Source organism: Anser cygnoides, chromosome 27, assembly GCF_040182565.1.
Source record: "Anser cygnoides isolate HZ-2024a breed goose chromosome 27, Taihu_goose_T2T_genome, whole genome shotgun sequence".
Classification (NCBI taxonomy): domain Eukaryota; kingdom Metazoa; phylum Chordata; class Aves; order Anseriformes; family Anatidae; genus Anser; species Anser cygnoides.
This window is the reverse complement of record NC_089899.1, coordinates 824,403-841,410: the sequence shown is the minus strand read 5'-3', so window position 1 is coordinate 841,410 and position 17,008 is coordinate 824,403. Positions and strand designations below refer to the sequence as shown.

At 70.9% G+C, this 17,008-nt stretch overlaps 1 protein-coding gene across 2 annotated transcripts; it reads right to left on the bottom strand.

The window, feature by feature from the left end:
• Window positions 1-13,817: 13,817 nt before the first annotated feature.
• Window positions 13,818-16,624, bottom strand: ATP5F1D (ATP synthase F1 subunit delta). Of its 2 annotated transcripts, XM_048052006.2 has the most exons (6): window positions 16,304-16,624; window positions 16,028-16,181; window positions 15,424-15,512; window positions 14,808-14,934; window positions 14,171-14,214; window positions 13,818-13,947 (listed from the first exon to the last, which is right to left on the bottom strand). In XM_048052006.2, the coding sequence occupies exons 1-4, from the start codon at window positions 16,607-16,609 to the stop codon at window positions 14,812-14,814; spliced, it is 672 nt and encodes a 223-aa protein (XP_047907963.2). In that variant the 5' UTR covers window positions 16,610-16,624; the 3' UTR covers window positions 13,818-13,947; window positions 14,171-14,214; window positions 14,808-14,811. The 2 variants fall into 2 exon arrangements, with proteins under 2 accessions (XP_047907963.2, XP_066839967.1); XM_066983866.1 differs by lacking the exon at window positions 14,171-14,214.
• Between the last annotated feature and the right edge of the window lie 384 nt (window positions 16,625-17,008).

Genomic DNA, 17,008 nt, shown 5'->3' with positions numbered 1-17,008 from the left:
CACCGCCCGGGGTGGAGCCTGCGGGGGGGGGCAGGGACCGGCCTGGCCCCGGCACCGGCCCCGGCCTCGGCGCGGCCGCACCTGCTCCCGGGGAGGGTCCCGGCGGCGCCCCCCCCGCCGCTGCCGGGAGCTGCCCTCGGGGGCCCGGCGGCGCCCCCCCCCGGCTCCCGCCCCCGGGGGTCCCGGCCCCTGCTGGGGGCCCGGCTCTACCCCCCGGGGGGGGGCCCGCTGCTGCCCCCGGTGCTCCCGGGCCGGGTGCTCGGCGCTGCCCCCGGTGCCGCTGCAGCCCCGCCTGCGGGGGGGGCCCCGCCTCCCGCGGGCGCTGGGGAGGGGACGGCCCCGGGACCGGCCGGGGTGCGGAGCGACCCCCGGGGGGAGGTCCTGGGGGGGGATCCGGGGGGTGCTCGGGGCCGCCGGGGCCGGGGCTCGGCCCGCAGCGCCCTGGGGAGCGGAGCTGGGGGGTGATGCCGCCCCCCCGGGCTGCAGCACGAAGCCGGAATCCCCCGGGACCGGGGGTCGGGGCAGGCAGCCCCCCCGGTGGGACGGGGCCCGGGACGCTGCGTGACCCCGGGTGGCTGCGGCGGGCCGCTGGCTCGCAGACAATGCCCTGGCACCCGCGGGGAGACACAAAGCTGGGAGGGCTGGCGGCCGCCCCGCAGCACCCAGGGGGCTCCGCAGCCCCGGCCCCCCAGGCAGCAGCGGGGGGAGCCCCGGGGGGAGCCCCCAGATGCTGCGGCCGTTCAGCTCCCGCACGCTCCCATCCCGCGAGCCCCCAGAGCCGTGGTGGGCCGGGAGCGAGGCCCCTCGGTGCGCGCGGGGCCGAGCGGGGCCGCGAGGGAAGGCGGCTGGGAGCCTTTGTGGCGCAGCCCTGCGGCCCCCCGGCCGCCAGCCCCGGCCCCCGCGGGCTCTCGGGGGGGAGATGAGCTCAGGCGGCTCCAGCTCCGGCTCCCTCCATTGTTGTCCCTGGGAGAGGGGCCGAGGCAGGGCCTCGCCATTGTTCTCCCCGGGAGCGGCGGCGCCCCGGGCCCACGCTGCCGCCCCTCCTGGGGTCACGGCGCAGCTTGCTGCGTGGGCAAGGCCCCCGGGGGGCACGGGGAGAGGGGGCCCCCTGCCACGGCTGGGCCTCGTGCTCCACGAGGGGCCGCGGTGGGGACAAGGCTTCGCCCCGGAGCCACCTCCTTGGGAGTGGGGCCTCGCCGCCAGCCCCTGCCCCATGGGGGCTGCAGGGGGGACACAGGGACGTCGTGGCCATGGGGCGGCTGCTGCAGCGCTTGCTGAGAGCGTGGCCCGTGGGGTCCGTCGGGGAATCGCCCCTGTGCCCCCAGGGCAGGGCTTCACCCGCCAGCTCCCCGCTGCCGCCCTCCGGCACGGCTCCGGCTCCTGCCCCGGGGTTCACTGCCCGCCCGGCAGCCCGGTGACTCGGAGCCGGTGCTGCAGGGAGCACGTGGCACGGCTTCGAGTATGGGCGCAGCTATCCTGAGCCTCCAGAGACAAAAGCTGGGAGATCCCAGGATTCCCAGCAGCCCAGATTTTGTGTGTTTAGTTTATTGTGTTGCCCTGGGAATAAATCGTTAAAGATTACCGTCAGACTCGGGTATAATTGCTGTGCGGCATCAGAGGCTCCTGTCGTCTCCAGAGGGAGCGTTCCCCAAACCCCGCACGGCTGAGCAGCTTGGGGAGAGACGATCTGACGAGCAAATACCTACACAAATCCCGCTGCAGGCCACACGCAGCTCCTGCAATCCGCTTACCTAACCTGGGCCCCGCGGATTAGTCCCCGCAGCGGCTCGCGGCCACGGAGCAGGCGGCTCACACCACGCGGGGCAGCGCGGCCACCAGGGCTGGGGGACCCGGGGTCCCGTGGGGACACTTCCAGCGGGGACCTGGCTGCCGTGCACGGCCCTGCTGGATGGGCCAACGCAGGGCAGGGCGCGGTGACGACTCCTCCACATCCCTCGGTGCTGCTGGGCCTCCCCTGGTTTTAGCTGGGAGCCCTGAACCTTTTGGGGCTGGTTCTTGGAAGTCCTGTCCCTCGAAGGAAGGGAATTCCCAGGCCTCCTTCTTTGGGGAAATCCCCCACCAGCCCCGGGCAGTAGCTTTCCTCTCTCTTTTATTTTTCCTCTCTCTCTCTCTCTCTTTTTTTTTTTTTCTTTTGGACTGAATTCCTGTCTGATTTTGTAGCTTTGGCAAACGGGGAATTTATCGCAAGTCTCTGCATTCCCCTCGCAGGCGCGGGGTCATGGGATTAGGGCAGAGCTGCAGCCTCGCTGAGGCAGAGAAAGGGGAGGAAAGGGGGAAGGAGGGAAGCAGGGAGCTCCTCGCTCCTCGCTCCTGCGGCTGCAGAACAAAGCAGGACTCGAGGTGGGACGGGGACCCTTTTCCTCCACGCCTTCGGGGAGCCCCCAGCGCGGAGCAGGGCCCTTCCCGCGGGGCCGGTGCAGGGTGCGTGGTGCTGAGCTCCCGGCAGCGAGTGGGAGCGTTCCCACGGGCGCAGGGCCAGCGGCAGGGCTCGCGCGGACACACCCCGGCAGGAGGGTGCAGCCGAACCGCTTCACCCCTGCCCGCCCGGTCCCGCCGGGGGGGCGGCGTGGGGCTGCCAGCTGGGGGTCCCGCTTCCCCCTCCCGGCCCCCCGAGCCCCTCGGGGCCGAGCGGCTCAGCCTTAGTCACGGCGCTGAGCGTGACTCAGGGTACCCCGTGTGCTCAGGTGAGCCACCGCCGTGAGTAAGGAGCTGCAATCCCCACCCTCCCGGCGCTGATCCGGGAAGGAGCCCCCCCCCCCCCCCCCGGACGGAGCCCCCCACCCATTGGGGCTGGGGGCTGCCCCAGGGCGGGCGGCTCGGGGCGGGTGGCGGGGTGTCCTTGGGCAGGACAACGGTGCTGTGTCGGTGACGCTGGTGGGGCTGTAAACACCCAGGCGTGTCCTTAGAAACACACAATCGGCTCCGTGTGCTTCCCGGCTCTCGGGGACGTGTCCTGGTGGCCCTTGGCAGCGCGTCCACGCATCGCCGCCTGGGGACACCTTGGCAGCCGGTCCCGGTGGCCCAGCCTGGCCTCACGGCCGGGCCCCATCTCTGGGGCGCCCCACAGCCCTGTGGGGCCCCGGTGCCCGGTGAGCTGAGGCCGGGCGAGCCCCGAGGTGAAGTCACCAAAAGGGGGTGACTCGGGCAGCACCCGCTGCGGGGTGCAGGGGCCCGGAGCCGCCCGCCCTGGGGCAGCGGTGACCCCCAGCGCGGCGGGGGGCTGCTCGCCTGCTGCTGGACCCCGGCTGCCGAGCTCGTGAGCCACAGCCACGCGGCCTGGCCCCGGCCCCGGGAAGGATGGCGAATCCCTCTGGATATAGCAGCACGCCGAGCCCAGGTGCGGGGCCATACTTGGCCGTGCCGCGGCCCCGCTGCCGGCGCTGAGGGCAGGACTATTCTGGGCGCCCTGAGCTCACGGCCCCCTCCGGGACGCCGCGCTCCCCGTCCCCGCTGACGCAGGGCGAGCAGCTCCCTGCCAGCCCTGGCGCGCTGCCGGTCCCGTGGCCGGCACCACCCCCTTGGCCCGGGCTGGGATTTGATTCCTTCCCCTCGCCGGCCGCAGCACGCGGGCTTGGCCCGGGTGCAGCCTGGCTCCGCTCGGGGCCAGGCACGGGCGGCCAGCTGGCCCCAGCGCCAGCACCGCAGGGCCGGGACATGTCCCCGCCTCGCCCCCCCGCCCGCAGCCAGCCCAGCGCTGCGTGGGGCGGGCAGGGGGAAAGCCTGAAGCCCCCCGAAATGCGGGCACGGGGTGGGAAGGGGCTCCTGGGTGAGGGACCCCTGCCCGGTACAGCTGAGAGCGCCGTGGAGCCCCAGCACCCCCTGGTCCCTGGAAAGCCCCTCGCCAGCCTCCGCAGCGCCCAGGCTGGATGCGGCCCCGTCTGTGCTCGGCACCGCGCGGTGGTTTCTCAGACACCGCGACATTTGTTGGTCTGCTTTAAATCACCGGCTCCGGGAGTCAGATGACAACTCAGCCTGTTGTTGTTGTTATTATTATTATTATTATCATTATTATTATTACAAATGCTTGAGCAAGGTGCCAGCCCAGGGGAGGGGAAGGACCTGGGATTTCGGCAGCCTCCTCGGCTGCGCGCTGAACCTGGCTCCTCGGCTGACCCCGGGCTCCTAAATCAGAGGGAAATGCAACCCCCCCCCGCCCAGCCCTCAGCTCCAGCTCGGGCGTTTTGTGGTCCAGCCCGGGCAAGAGAGAAGCTGAGCAAGCTCCGGCCACGAGCCAGCACCGCCCGCGCTGCACCGCGCCTCCGCCGCCGTCCCGGGGCTGCTCCCCAACACCCCTCGCCCAGGGGCTCCCCCAAATCCCCCCAGCCTGCCCCTGCCCTTGCCTCGCCCCGGCTGAGCCCAGGGTGACGGGCACAGGGGTGCCCTGGGGGCATCGAGCGGGGTCGCCTCGGGCAGGGCTTCCGTAAGGCACCACCGCCGGCCCTGCCGCCCCATCCTGCTCCTGCCCCACAGCCCGCCCCCCCCCCGGGGACTACCCATCCCATAATGCCCCGTGCCACCCCACAGTGGGTGGGGTCAGTGGGTTCCCACAGTGCATTGTGGGGGGTGTAGTCCGCTGCCCCACTTTGGGGCGCAGCACTGGGGCGCAGCATCCCCTGCGCCCATCCCTCAGCCCCACACCTCCTGCCCCGTGGCCGGGGGGGGGGCTCAGTGTGGCTGCCTGGGGGGTGTCCGGCCGGAGGGGGGGCACCGCCAGGCAGTGAGCGCACCCCCAGGGCTCGACCCATGGGTGTCTGCCCCATCTCGCCTGCACGGAGGGTGGGGACAGGGCCGGCACCCGGCTGGGGTCCTGCAGAGCCCAAGCCTGTGCCAAGGGCCGGGGGCGATGCCGGTGCAGGGCCCTGAGGGGGGGTGTGGGGCAGCCCTGGAGGGGGGCGTGGGTTGGCGCGTCCCACGGGTGCCCCGACGCGCTGACACACGGGCGCACACTCAGCGCGGCGGCATCCCCACCCCTCGCGCCTGCCCACTGCTCCACTTGGAGCCGCATCAAGAATGCGGGGACCTCACCCGCACGGGGGGCACGGTGCCAGCCCCGGGGCCGCAGGCGCCCCGTCCTCCCTGCTGCTGCCTCGGGGGAGGGGGGCAGGACCGCTCCCAAAGGGATGGGGGCCCTGCGGGGTGTCCAGCCACCCCTTGCACCACGGGCTCTGGCACAGTGTGGGGTGCAGGACGGCGCAGACACGAGCACCCGCGCAGGCTCCCCAGCACCATCCCTGCCCTCTGCCAGGGCCGGCACCCACCAGAACGGCAAGACCGGGAGGAGGAAAACAAGCCCCGAGGGCGGGTGGTGCCACAGGAAACCCCAGCCCAGCGGGGCTGAGGACGGGAGGAGGCGCTTCCTCCTGGCCTCGTCGCTTCACGCGCGTGTGCACCCGCTCTGCAGCGCCTCGCGGCGCGCTGCACTTGTGCATGCACACGCACGTGCTCGCTGCATGCACAGACACTGGCACGCCCTCCTGGATGTGTGCTCCTGTCCATGCACGCTTGCCCAGGTCCCCTGCACGCTCAACCCGCTGCTGCACCCCCCCGGCCTGGCCGGACGCTGGCTCACACCGCTCACACACATCCCGTCATGGGCACACGCACCCCCTCGCTTCCCGGCTGGGCCGCGCTCTCCCCCCGGCCGCGGTTCCTGTTTATGGTGATGGAGCCGCCTGCACGGCCCCCCCTGCACCAGGGGGGCTGGCCGGGTTGGGGGGCACCGCCGTGTCCCGCTGCATGGCCCCGGTGCTGCCCCTGCGCCCTGTGCCGGGTCCGGGGTCCCGGTGCCACTTGGGGCGGTGGAGCTCGTTCCTGGCCGGTGGCCACGTGGGGTTGCGCGCTCCCCCCACGGATGTGGGGCCACGGCTTTATTCTGGGAAGAGCGGCAGGAAATCCTGGTGGGAATGAGAGCTGGACCCCGTGTGTCACCGGCGCTGTCACCACAAAGGAGCTGCTGGGCACGGTGCGCCGGGAGGTCCCCGCAGCCGGGAGCTCCCCGAGCATCACCCGTCCCGGCCCCGTCCTTCCGCGGGACCTGCCCCGTCTGCCCGCAACGGGACCGCGCTGTGCCCATTTCCCAGCTCGGGGGAATCGAGGCCGAGGGGGAAGTGACGTGTACAGGGTCGGGGTGAGTCAGTGGGAGCTAAGAATAGATGGAGGAATCCAGCCCTGGGCCGGACCCACTGCGCCGCATTCCCCAGCACGGAGCCGCGCTGCAGGGAGACGGGCTCAGCTCATCTGTGCTACCTGTGGGGAAACTGAGGCAGCGGTGGGGGAAGTGACTCACTCCACACCGTGGCCTGCTAAACACCCTGCTCTGATTAGATAATGGGCGGAAGGATCAGAGAGAGCCGAACAACCCCTAATTAAACCTTTGTCTCCCCATAGCGCCTTCAGCTCCCAACGGAGACCTTGGCCACGCTGCCCGGCGCGGGGGCAGCCCTGCCCCGAAACGCCGCTCACACCCGCCGCGCGCGCTGCAGCGCGTGGGCAGGAGCACGCCCCAACACCCCACGAGCCCGCGAAGGCAGAGGCTGTCCCGGCCATAAACGGGGCTGGACCTGAGTCCCCCTGCCCACAGAACCCGGAGCCAGGCGCTTCTCCCCCTCCTTGGCGCACGTGGATGCCGAGAGCACCCATGGGACACCGAGAGCCCCCTCGGGTGTGCACGGATCGTGGGAATCCGGCATCCACAGCCCCCGGCCGGGCTGGGGGGGGCGGTGGGCAGGGAACGAGCTCCCCGATCGCTTGGGCAGCGGTGGCGAAAGAGGCACACGGGGCGGAGGAGCTCGAGCTGCTCGCAGTGAGCACTGGGCAGAAGGTGCCGTGCCACGGCTCTCCCTGCTCGCCTGCTGCCTTTTGCTCTTTTCTTTCCCCTCTGCCCTGTGCACGGTGCAACGAGTGCCCAGAACTCGGCCCCGTGGGGTATTTACTGCAGCGAGATTCAAACCAAGGCCGAGATAGGCCTCCAGATAAGGCCAACATCTCGGGGAGGCCGGCGGCTCCCGGGCAGCCCTCCCGCTCCTGGGGCCGGGGTCAGGCAGGCAGAAGGTCTCTGCAGGCGGCTGAGTTCGGGTCGGACCGGCTGCACCGGCCCTGCTGCCACCCGGGCTGGAAAAGCCCCCCCGGGGAAGGGGAGGCCGGTCCTGGTCCCGCTCCCCCCCCAAGCACAGCCCTGGAGGTCGCCCGTGGGTGCTCCCCACACGGGTGCTGCTGGCAGGGCCAGCCTGTGGGGCCCCAGTGACGTGGGGCGCTCTGCAGGATTAGGTTTTGAGGGGAAATGCGATACGGCAGCGATAGGTTAGGCTGCAGGAGATTAGATCATCTGTGGTTTTGGGAGCACCAGCAGAGCGGGGTTCTGCTCTAACCTCTGCGGCGCCCGCCCCGCAGAGCCCATCGTCGCCGATCGGCCAAAAGCGCAGCGGCGTCGATCCCGCTCCCCCCGGCCCCGGGAGAGGCTCGGGAGCCCGCGTGCACGCGGGGCATGCTCAGGAAAACAAGAACCAAATAAAAGCAAAAGAGAAACTTGAGAGCAGCGCAGGGGACCTCTGTGGAGCGGAGGCCAAGCACTGTGTCTCGCCTTTGGCTGCTCCTGACAGCCTTCAGAGCAAAAAGCCTCAGCTTAGGGCTGTAACTGAGGTGAATTGCCAAGGGAAGGTGCTGCTGCTGCAGCCCCCAGCCTGGCTCCCCTCCTCTTCCTCCAGCCACAGCCCTTGGCCGGTGCCGAGATGCGCACAGAAAGTTTCGAGCCCCCCTCGGAGCCCCAGGAACCAGGAACCAGGCTGCGGCGTGGGGCACAGCATCGCTGGGTGGCAAACGGAGCCTGGGCACCGCGGCTCACCGGGGTCACGGCCCCTCTCCCCGCACCACGGAGCTGCCCCAGTCCCCACGGCCCCCGGGCGCAGGGTGCTCGTGCTCCTCGAGCTCCGTGCCGGGACCCTGCGCCCCTGGGGTGCCCGCAACAGCTCGGGATGCTGCGGGTGTTGCAGCCGGCCGGGGCTCGCCACCGGGTCGGGGCCCATCTGCCTCGGCAGGATGTGGGGCCGGACGGGGGACACAATGCGGGGAAGCGGCGAGGGGCGAGCAGGGACAGGGACATCCCCCGGCAGCGCACGGCCTCGCTCCCGGCACACCCGAAAACCTCAGCAGAGCCCGGCCGGGGGGGTGAGCGCGGTGCCAGCGGCGGCCGTGCCGCGGCGGGCGCAGCGTGGCCGGAGGCATCCCCGTGCCCCGCATCCCTGCGCCGGGTGCTCCTGCACCTGCCTGGCCCGGGGGGGGACCGGCCTGCAGCAGCCTGTCCGCGGGGAGCCGGGACGCGAAGGAGCTGGTCGGGGCGGCAGCGGGGTCCGCTCAGCCCACACAGGTGTGGCCGCGCCGGCGGCAGGCGGCGAAGCTCCGCGCCCGGCTGGCCCCGTCTTGCTGGGTGGCAGCAGCCTCCCTCCCTCCCCGCGCTCTCCTCCCTGGGGCAGGCACACCCTGTCATTACGCCCCACAGCAGCTGCCGGCGCTGCCCGGGAAGGGAGGGGGCGGCGGGGCCAGGGCAGAGCCGGCCCGGTGGGGACAGGGATGGGGACGGGAGGATGGGGAGCCCTCGCCCCAGAGGGGCATGGAACGGGCACGGCCTCACCTGCCCGGGCAGGAGGGCGGTGGGGACCCGCGTCCCCTCCCCGCCGGGGCGCCCCGTGGCCTCGCGGCCCCGCGGTGGCCTTGGCACGAGGGGGGAAGCAGCCGGGGTCACGCCGAGCAGCTGCCGGGGACGTGCCCGCGGGGCTGCGGGCGCACAATGCCCCCATTGAGGTCCCGCGGGGGGGGGGCGCCCAAGGTGGCGGTGGCAGAAGGGACTCCAGTGTCACGCCAGGCCTCAATCCCGGCTATTTATACCCGGCCGGGGGGCGGCCGCTCCTGCACACAGGCGGCCTTTGAGGCAGCGGGGATGAAAGCGCGGCGCGGGGGCATTCCTGAGGGCAGCCTCCCCGGCTCCCCCCGGCTTCCCTTCCCCACCCCGGGCCCCAGCCGGCGCCAGCCCCGCCAGGAAGAGCCCCACCGGCACAGGCAGCTGCGGCCGCTTCCTCCCCGCGGCCCGGCGAGGAGCGGGGGGCTCGGGGCCGGAGGTGAGGGCGGCCCCGTGGTGGAGCAGGCAGTGGGGAGGCCGCGGGGACACCGGCTCCGTGCTCGCCCCGCTCGGCAGTGCTGGGTGCCGGGACCTCGGTGGTGCTGGGTGCCGGGACCTCGGCGGTGCTGGGTGCCGGGACCTCGGTGGTGCTGGGTGCCGGGACCTCGGCGGTGCTCGGGTGCCGGCACCTCAGCGGGCTGCAGCCTGGAGCTCCTCGGGAGCCTCCCAGCTTTACTGAGGGCGAAGTCCCGGCACATCAAAGGCTGGCAGGGGCAGCAGGAGGCAGGGCAGGAGCCTTTGGTCCCCACCGGTGCCCAGCTCCGCCACCCGGCCCTTGTGGCCCACACCGGGGTCCTGGCTGGGCACACCTGGGTCCGGCCGTACCCCCCCCCGTGGCACAGCACCCGGCCCGTCACTGCGGCAACCGCCACCAGCTCCGGGTGTATTTTCTTAACCGGGGCCGCCGTGGGAACCTGGCCGGGCGCCACCTCATTCCGCTCGGGCTTTCTGGGCCGCCTTTGTAGCCGGCGTCGAGCCCAGCTGGCAGCCGCTTCCTCCCGGCCTCCCCCTGCCCCGCGTGGGTCGCGGCCCCGGGCAGGGGGTGGCAGAGCCGGGGGGGGCTTTGCCAGGACCCCCACCACGGGGGCGCGTGCCCCAGCCGAGCCGGTGGCCCCCGTGCACCCCGCAGCGTTGGGCTGGCTCCGGTGAAGCCAAGCGCCAGCGGCCGCCAAAGCTGCCCCGAGCGAGGGCTGCGCCCGTGGCCCCCGGGGTCCCCGAGCCCTGCCAAGGCACCTGGGAGCCCCGGGGGGGACGCGCCGCCCCCGCTGCCCCGCTCCCGGCCCCGTAGCTCCCTGGGGCGAAGCTCCCCGTGCCTGGCGGGGGCACCCACAGCACCCCGAGGTGCTCTGGGGGAAGAGCGAGACTCCTGCGCCCCGTCCCGGCTTTCCCCACCAGTGCCTCGGTTTCCCCCGGGGAGCACCCGCCCCGGGGCCAAGGGTTTGCTGCGCTCGCCGGCGCGGCGCTGCGAGGCTGCTGGACCGCGAGCCGCGGGGCAGGCACCGGGACAAGCAGCGTCCTGCCGGCTGCAGCGCCCGCCCTCCGCAGCACCCGCCGGCGCCCGCGCCCACATTTCGGGGTGAAGCCGGCGGGGAGATGGGCGGGGGCTCCCCATGGCTCCACTGCCATCTGCCGGCACAGCGCCCCGGGATGGGGCTGGGGGGCTGCTTTCGGCCCCTCGCGGCGGGGATTTTTTTCCCCCCTACGCTCCCACCGCCGGGACAGGGCAGCGCGCGTGGGAGGCGTGCGGAAGAGGAGCATTTTCCAGTGCTGGAAACCGAGAGGAAAAAGGCTGCAGGACGGAACGGCTGCGGCAGCGCGGGTTAATCATTACAGCAGCGCTCCCCCCGGAGAAGGAAGTGCGAGGATACGGCCTTCGAGCCACCCAAGGGCGACGTGGCCCAAGGACGCAGCTGGGCTCGCGCTGGCAGAGCCTCTGCTGACCTTCCCACGCCGGGGCGCCCATGGCCACGACCTTGGAGGGGGGGCCACAAAGCCCTGGCAGGGGCAGGTGGGTGCTGCTGGCCCCGAGGGGGGGCCCAGCTCCGTGCTCAGCACCCCTTCCCCCGGCAGGATCAGGGGCGCCGGGCAGCCCCCGCACCCCGATGTTGCAACGCGGGGCACGAGGCTGCGAGAGGCCGGGCAGGATCCGAAGCACCGCGGGTTTGGGCAGGGAAAGGGGCGGCTCTGCCGGATGAGTCAGTGCCGCCGGGAGCCAGGGGAATCCTGGGGCTGCGGCGGGCTTTGGGTTTGGTTTTTTTTTTTTTTTTTTCTTTTTTTCCTGCGGAGAGCTCAAACCTTTCCCCTGCATTTTGGGATCCGGGCGGGACCGTGGAAACACCGCGCGGCCAAGCGCTGGGAGGGGACGGCAGCGCCGGGAGATGCGGCCGGCAGCGCCCAGCCCCTCTCGGAAACCGTCCCCCACGAGAAGAGCCGCCGGCAGCGATGGTGATGCTTCACTTTCCGAGCCTCCCCGGCCCCGCTCCCCACCCTCCATCTGGCAGCAGAAGATGCAAGTCACGGGTGAAAGCGCCGGGTGGAAAGGGAGGACGCGGGCGCCGCGGCCCCGCTCACGCCGTTTTCCAGCCCTGCCGCCCGCCGCGCCCCGGGGCAGCCGAGGCAGCCGGAGCCTGGGCCCCGTGACGCCGCTGCCGCTGCCCCCACACGTCCCAGCCCGCGGCCCCGCAGCCGCACAGCTCCTGCCCGGAGCAGGGGCAAAGTGCGGGGACAGGGAAGCGCCTCGGTACCCGCTGCGGGGTCTCTGACACCTCCCGGACCCCAAAACGCAGCGGGGACGGGGCTCTCACCCCGCCTGCGAGGAGGACGGGGGCTGCACCCCCCCCCCCCCCCCGGGTGCGTTGCGGCACCCTGGGGATCGCCGAGCACCTCGGTACCGCAGCTCCCCGAGGCAGGACGGTTTGGGGAGGAGAAAGGGGACAGTCACCTGCTGGCTCACACCAGGGGCGCACGCACGTCCCCCCCGTCCCCTGCGGCACCGGGTGACAGCGGTGCCCTGCACCAGGAGGGGCCTCGCCTCCCACCGAGCAGCCGGAGCGATTTCTTGGCCCCCAGCGGGCCGTGACCGCTCGCGGCGTGGGCAGAGGGAGCGCGGCGAGCCGGGGGAGGAGGAGAGGCTGCTCCGCGCCCAGCCAGACCCGCGGCAGGGCTGGGGAGGACGAGGCAGGGGAAGAGGCCGGGAGCTGAGGCCTCGGGGGGGGGGGCAGAGCAGGATGGGTGCAAGCCCCCTGCCCACAGCCTGGGGGCAACGAGCAGCCCCCGAGGCACAGAGGGGACGCAGCCATCCCCAGGGGCTCTCGGCCACGGGGCAGGACGGAGGAGCCCCCCGCCGCTCGCCCCCAAAATCAGACTACAAGTCCCAGCAGGCGCCACGCTGGGGAGGGCCCCGGCAGGGCCGGATCCGTGTTTGACCCCCCCCCGGCACCCCCCTGTCTCCGCTGGAGCTGGCAGGAGGCAGTGGGAAGAGCTGGTGAGAGGACGCTGACGGAGACGCTTTTTTTCCCATCCTAAAAATAGCAGCTGGCCGTTTCCCCAGCTTCCCGGCCTCGCCAACGCTCTTCCATTAGATGAGAGAAAAAAAAAATAAAATAAAAAAAAAAAAATCAGCCACCTTCCGTCGGAAAGAGAGCGGCTGCGTGTGTCGAGGGAGGCTCACGCACGCCGCAAATAGAAACCGGGGACAGGGGAGAGCGAGAGGGAGCGGAAGAGGGAGCAGGGCCGCCCGTCCCCAGTTATTCCCGAGACGTTTTAATTAGCACTCGTCCTGAGTTTGAGGCTTCGCTTATGCACGGCGCAACGTATGACCTTTAAAAAAAAAAAAAAAAGAAGGGCAAAGAGAGGGAAAGAGAAGAAAAAGGCACTGGAGCAGCTCAGGAACTGGGAAGCCGGCTGATCTTCAAATAGGCTCAGCGTCAGGCACTCAGAGGCTTTTAATAAGCTCCAGAGTGAGAAATTTAACACCACAGGCCTATTTTTGATCACTTGTGGAGGGGGGTGGGGGGGGGGGGGAGAAAGACAAGAGAGAGCGAGAGGAGGGGGAGGAGGTGGCGGGGAGAGGAGGAGGCAGCCGAGATTACATCCTGGGTGGCAGCGCCGAAAATAGCCGAGCCCCCCCCCCGGGGCCGCGGGAGGGCAGGCGGGGGGCGAGGTGCCGCCGGCGAGCGGTGCGAGGGGAAAGGGGATGGAGCCAGGAGGGGCGGTCACGCTGCACGCTCGCCTTTCCCCCCCCCCATGCCAGGAGGGTTTGTGCAGCAGCGGGAACCTGAAATCCCCCCTTGGGAGGCGCGGGGAGGACGGCACCGAGCGCGGAGCCCCGCTGGCTGGTGCCGGCGGCGATGCGCGTCCTCGGGCCCCTCGCTCCAACCTGCTCCTTCCCGGCAGCGCCGCGTTTCGCGGGGCACGCGGGGACGGGTGAGCTCGCTGCGGACAGGGGAGCAGCTCCGGGTTCCTCCCGGCACTGAGGACGCCAGGGCTGTGCTGGGAAGCCCCAAAGCAGCCGGCAGCTCCAGCAGAGCGTTGCCAGCACCCCCCCGCCCCGCCGCACAGGCTGAGGGAAGGCTCCCACCAAGCAGAGCATCTGCTTCCCTCTCGCACCGAGCCTGCCTCGGAGGGGCGGAGGGAGACTTCCCCCTGCTCCGCACGCCACCCGCGCGTGCAAACAGCCCGCAGCAGCGGGGAAACGGGGCAGAGCTGGGCAGCTGCTGTCCAGCTGCAGGAAGGACCGCGAAGGAACAGCAGGGCTGACGCGATTCCTGCGGCAGCGGAGCCGGGAGGCTGAGCGAAAACAGGGCGGGGGAGGCACAACAGGAAGCCTTTGGCAGAGACCTGCGCTGCCCTGCAGATGCCTCCTCCCGCGCTGCCCTAATCCTGCTGTCCAGGTGGATTACTGGCAGTGGAGGTGGCTGACAGCACAGGGAGGGAGCTATAAAATCTGCCTGATAAGCCCGGGGTGAAAATCTCCCACGGGAAGGCGCAGCAGAACCCCGAGCGGTGCTGGAGGTGCACCTCAGCACAGCGCCCGCACCCCGACTGACCCTGCCCCACGCTCCCAGCCGCCGGCGCAGCTCGAGCTGCAGTTTGACGCCTCAGAAGAAGGTGACGTGCCACAAGAGAGGATTGCATTTCCTTTTAATTGATCAGAGCGGTTTCTCCGCCTCCATTTGTCCCGCACCATCTGTACAAACGGGGAAGCCAGAACAAGTAGGACAGCCTGGGGTTTTTCTGCAGCGACAGTGGGATTCCTGCAACACACAGAGGCGGAGCTGGTTTTAACGCGGGGTGGGCTCGGCGGAGCAGGATCCCGACCCGAGGCCTCGCTCGCGTTGCTAAATGGCTGCAAGGAAACTCTCAGAGCTGACCCCAAGGGCCAAAGAGCAGAGGGAGCAGAGATCGGGGAGACACGGGGGAGCTGCTGCCCTGCTGTACCTGCTCCGGAGAGAGGCCGTCTGAGGCTCCGTGACTCACCTGCCAGGCACAGCGCGCACGCTGCCGCGCAGAAAGCCTTCCAGCTGCCAGCACGTGGGAAGAAAAGAGATGAGGCAGAGTCTTAGCAGGGTACAGAGAAAATGGGCCACGAGGTAAGCAGCCTTGCCTCGCCTCCCCCGAGACAGAAGCTGTTTGTTTGCAGTGGAAGGGAGTGTACGCGGAGCAGAGGCCGCACCACTCCCTCCGGGGCCCCAGGCACGCAGGCTGCTCGCGCGGCCAGCCCCGGGCTGCCTGTCCCAGCGGGGACCTGGAGGCAGCGGCGAGGCCCCGCTCGTGACCGCAGGCTGCCGCCCGCTCCAGCGCCGCGGCACAGCACCGGGCCCTGCTGCCATCTAGCGGCCCCGGGACGGCTCCGAGCAGGGCCCCGCCGCCTCCCCTGGCGCTGACGGAGGGGCCGAGAGGGGCAGCCCTCGTGTCGCCGCTCCCGAAATGTGTCACCGCTCCCGAAACGTGTCGCCGCTCCCGAAACGTGTCACCGCTCCCAAAACGCCAGGCACAAGCCCTCAGGGCCCCCCACGCAGCCTGGCGACAGCGAGGGGAAGCTCCCCGTGGGCAGCAGGGAGCAAGGACTGAGAGCGGGTCTGGAAGTCTCAGCGAGGACGTAGGTGACGCTTACCAGATTACTCCAGGGCTTTTACAAGGGCTTCGTTGGCTTCTACTTTAATCTGAGCTTCTGCTTTAGCAGCTTCATCGGACGCGGCAGCCACCTCTGAAATGGCCTTCTCCAGGTTTGATTTTGCAGTCTGAACACGAGAGCACAAGGAATGTGTCACCCAGAGACCACCGCAGGGCGGGTGGCTGTCTCACAGCCCTCAAATCATCACCCCCCCCAACACGCTGCAGTCGTCAGCCCCACGCACGGGGCCCCACGCGGGCTGCAGGAGCCTGTTTACGTGCCGGGCTGGCAGCAGGCACCTTATCACCAGGCCCTGCTGTGGAAAAGCTGTTCCCGAGATGAAGAGGGGTGGGGAGCGGCCAGATCAGCATCTGTCCGAGGGCAGGGATGTGGCCTGGGGAAGGGTTCGCGACTGCACGGCTTCCTCCCCCCGCAGCCTGCCGGGGAGGAGCAGCCTTTGATCCCGATCAGTGGGCGCCGACGGGGAAGCTGGGGGTGAAGGCGCAGCCCCGGGTCCTGGTGCGCGCCTCGCAGCCACAGGAAGCTCCCGAGACGAGCGCCCCGCAGGAGAGAAGCGGGGAGCAAAACCTCCTGGCTGCGGGGACGCGGTACTCACGGCCAGGTCCAGCATGTCCATCGTCACCGCCTCCTCCGCCAGCACCTGCACCGTGGAGTCCGCGTTGACCGTGACGGAGCCGCTGCTCACTGCGAAGGCACAGCGGCGTCAGGCAGGGCTGCCGGGGGGGTCAGCGCGCAGGGCAGCTCTGGCGAGGCGACCATGGGGAGCCCCAAGCTCCCTTTGCCAAACCAAAACCTCAAAGCCCTCCTGTGACGTTCCCCAAGCCCCAAGGCAGCGTCAGCCTCGGGTTAGCTAGGAGAGAGGTAAAGCAGAGGAAGCTCTGCAAGGGAAAGGCTGGACGTGGTGCCTGGGGACATGGTTTGGCACGGGATGTCGCAGCAGGGCGACGCTTAGACCAGATGATCCTGAAGGTCTTCTCCAAGCTTTTTTATGGTTCTACGATCCAGTGACCTCTGAGCAGAAGAAAACCCGAACCCCAAACAACCGCCTTGCGCCGAGCCCCCTCTTCTGCAGCGGACCTTGGCCCCCAGCTGGCCGTGCCTCCGCCAGCCGCTGGGCAGGGACCCCCGGAGCCAAATGGGGCCCTCCCGGCCCCGCAGAGCCCGGCGACAGCTCCCCCATCCCCGTCCCCGTCCCTCACCGAAGTACTTGGTGGCCGTCCCGTCCTCGCCGTACACCGTCACCACGCCGGGCTTGAGGACCTGCAGCGTGGGGACGTGGGCCGCCAGGATGCCGAAGGAGCCGGTGAGGGTGGGCACGTCCACCTGCTTCACGGCGGCGCCGTTGTAGAAAACCTGCGGGGAGAGAGCGGCCGGGATGGACGGGACGGGACGGGACGGGACGGGACGGGACCGGGCGGACACTGCGAGGTCACCGCGGCCCCGGGACCCGCCGCCCGCCGCCCTCCGCCTCCTACCTGCGTGGGGGAGGCGAAGGTGAAGGCCATGGCGGCCGGCCCGGCCGCGGGCTCCGCGTAGGAGCGGGCCCGGGGCGGCGGCAGCGCGGCGAGGCGCAGGAGGCGGCGGGCGCACAACATGGCGGCGGCGGCGGCGGCGGCGGGCACGGGCCGGGCCCGGCAAGGGCGAGCGGAGGGGGGGTGGCGCGGGGCACGCCGGGAGTTGTAGTCCTCCCCGCCGCCTCCCGGCCCGCCCCGCGCCGCGCGACTACACGGCCCGTGGGGCGCCGGGCGGGTGACGTCACGGGGCGGGCCGCTGGGGCGCATGGGAGATGTAGTTCTCCCGCGCGGTCCGCCCCCCCCCCCCCCACCCCCGGTGTTTATTTCTGGTGTTTATTGTAGGGTCGGAGTCGGTTTGGTGATGGGGGGGGCGGTTGGGTGTATGCACCGGTCTGGGCTGTAGTGGTGGGGGTGCGAGGGGCTGTGGTGTTTGGGGGGTGGGCAGGGGGCTGGGGGGGGGGGCTAGGGAGCTATGGGGGGGTAGGGGGCTATGGGGCGGGCAGGGGCTATGGGGCGGGCAGGGCGCTATGGGGCAAGGGGCTATAGGGCAGGGGACTATAGAGCTATAAGGCAGGCGGCTATAGGGCTGGGGGCTGTAGGGCAGGGGGCTACAGGGCAGGCAGGACTGGGAGCGGGCAGGGGGACGGGGGCAGGTGGGGCTGCGGG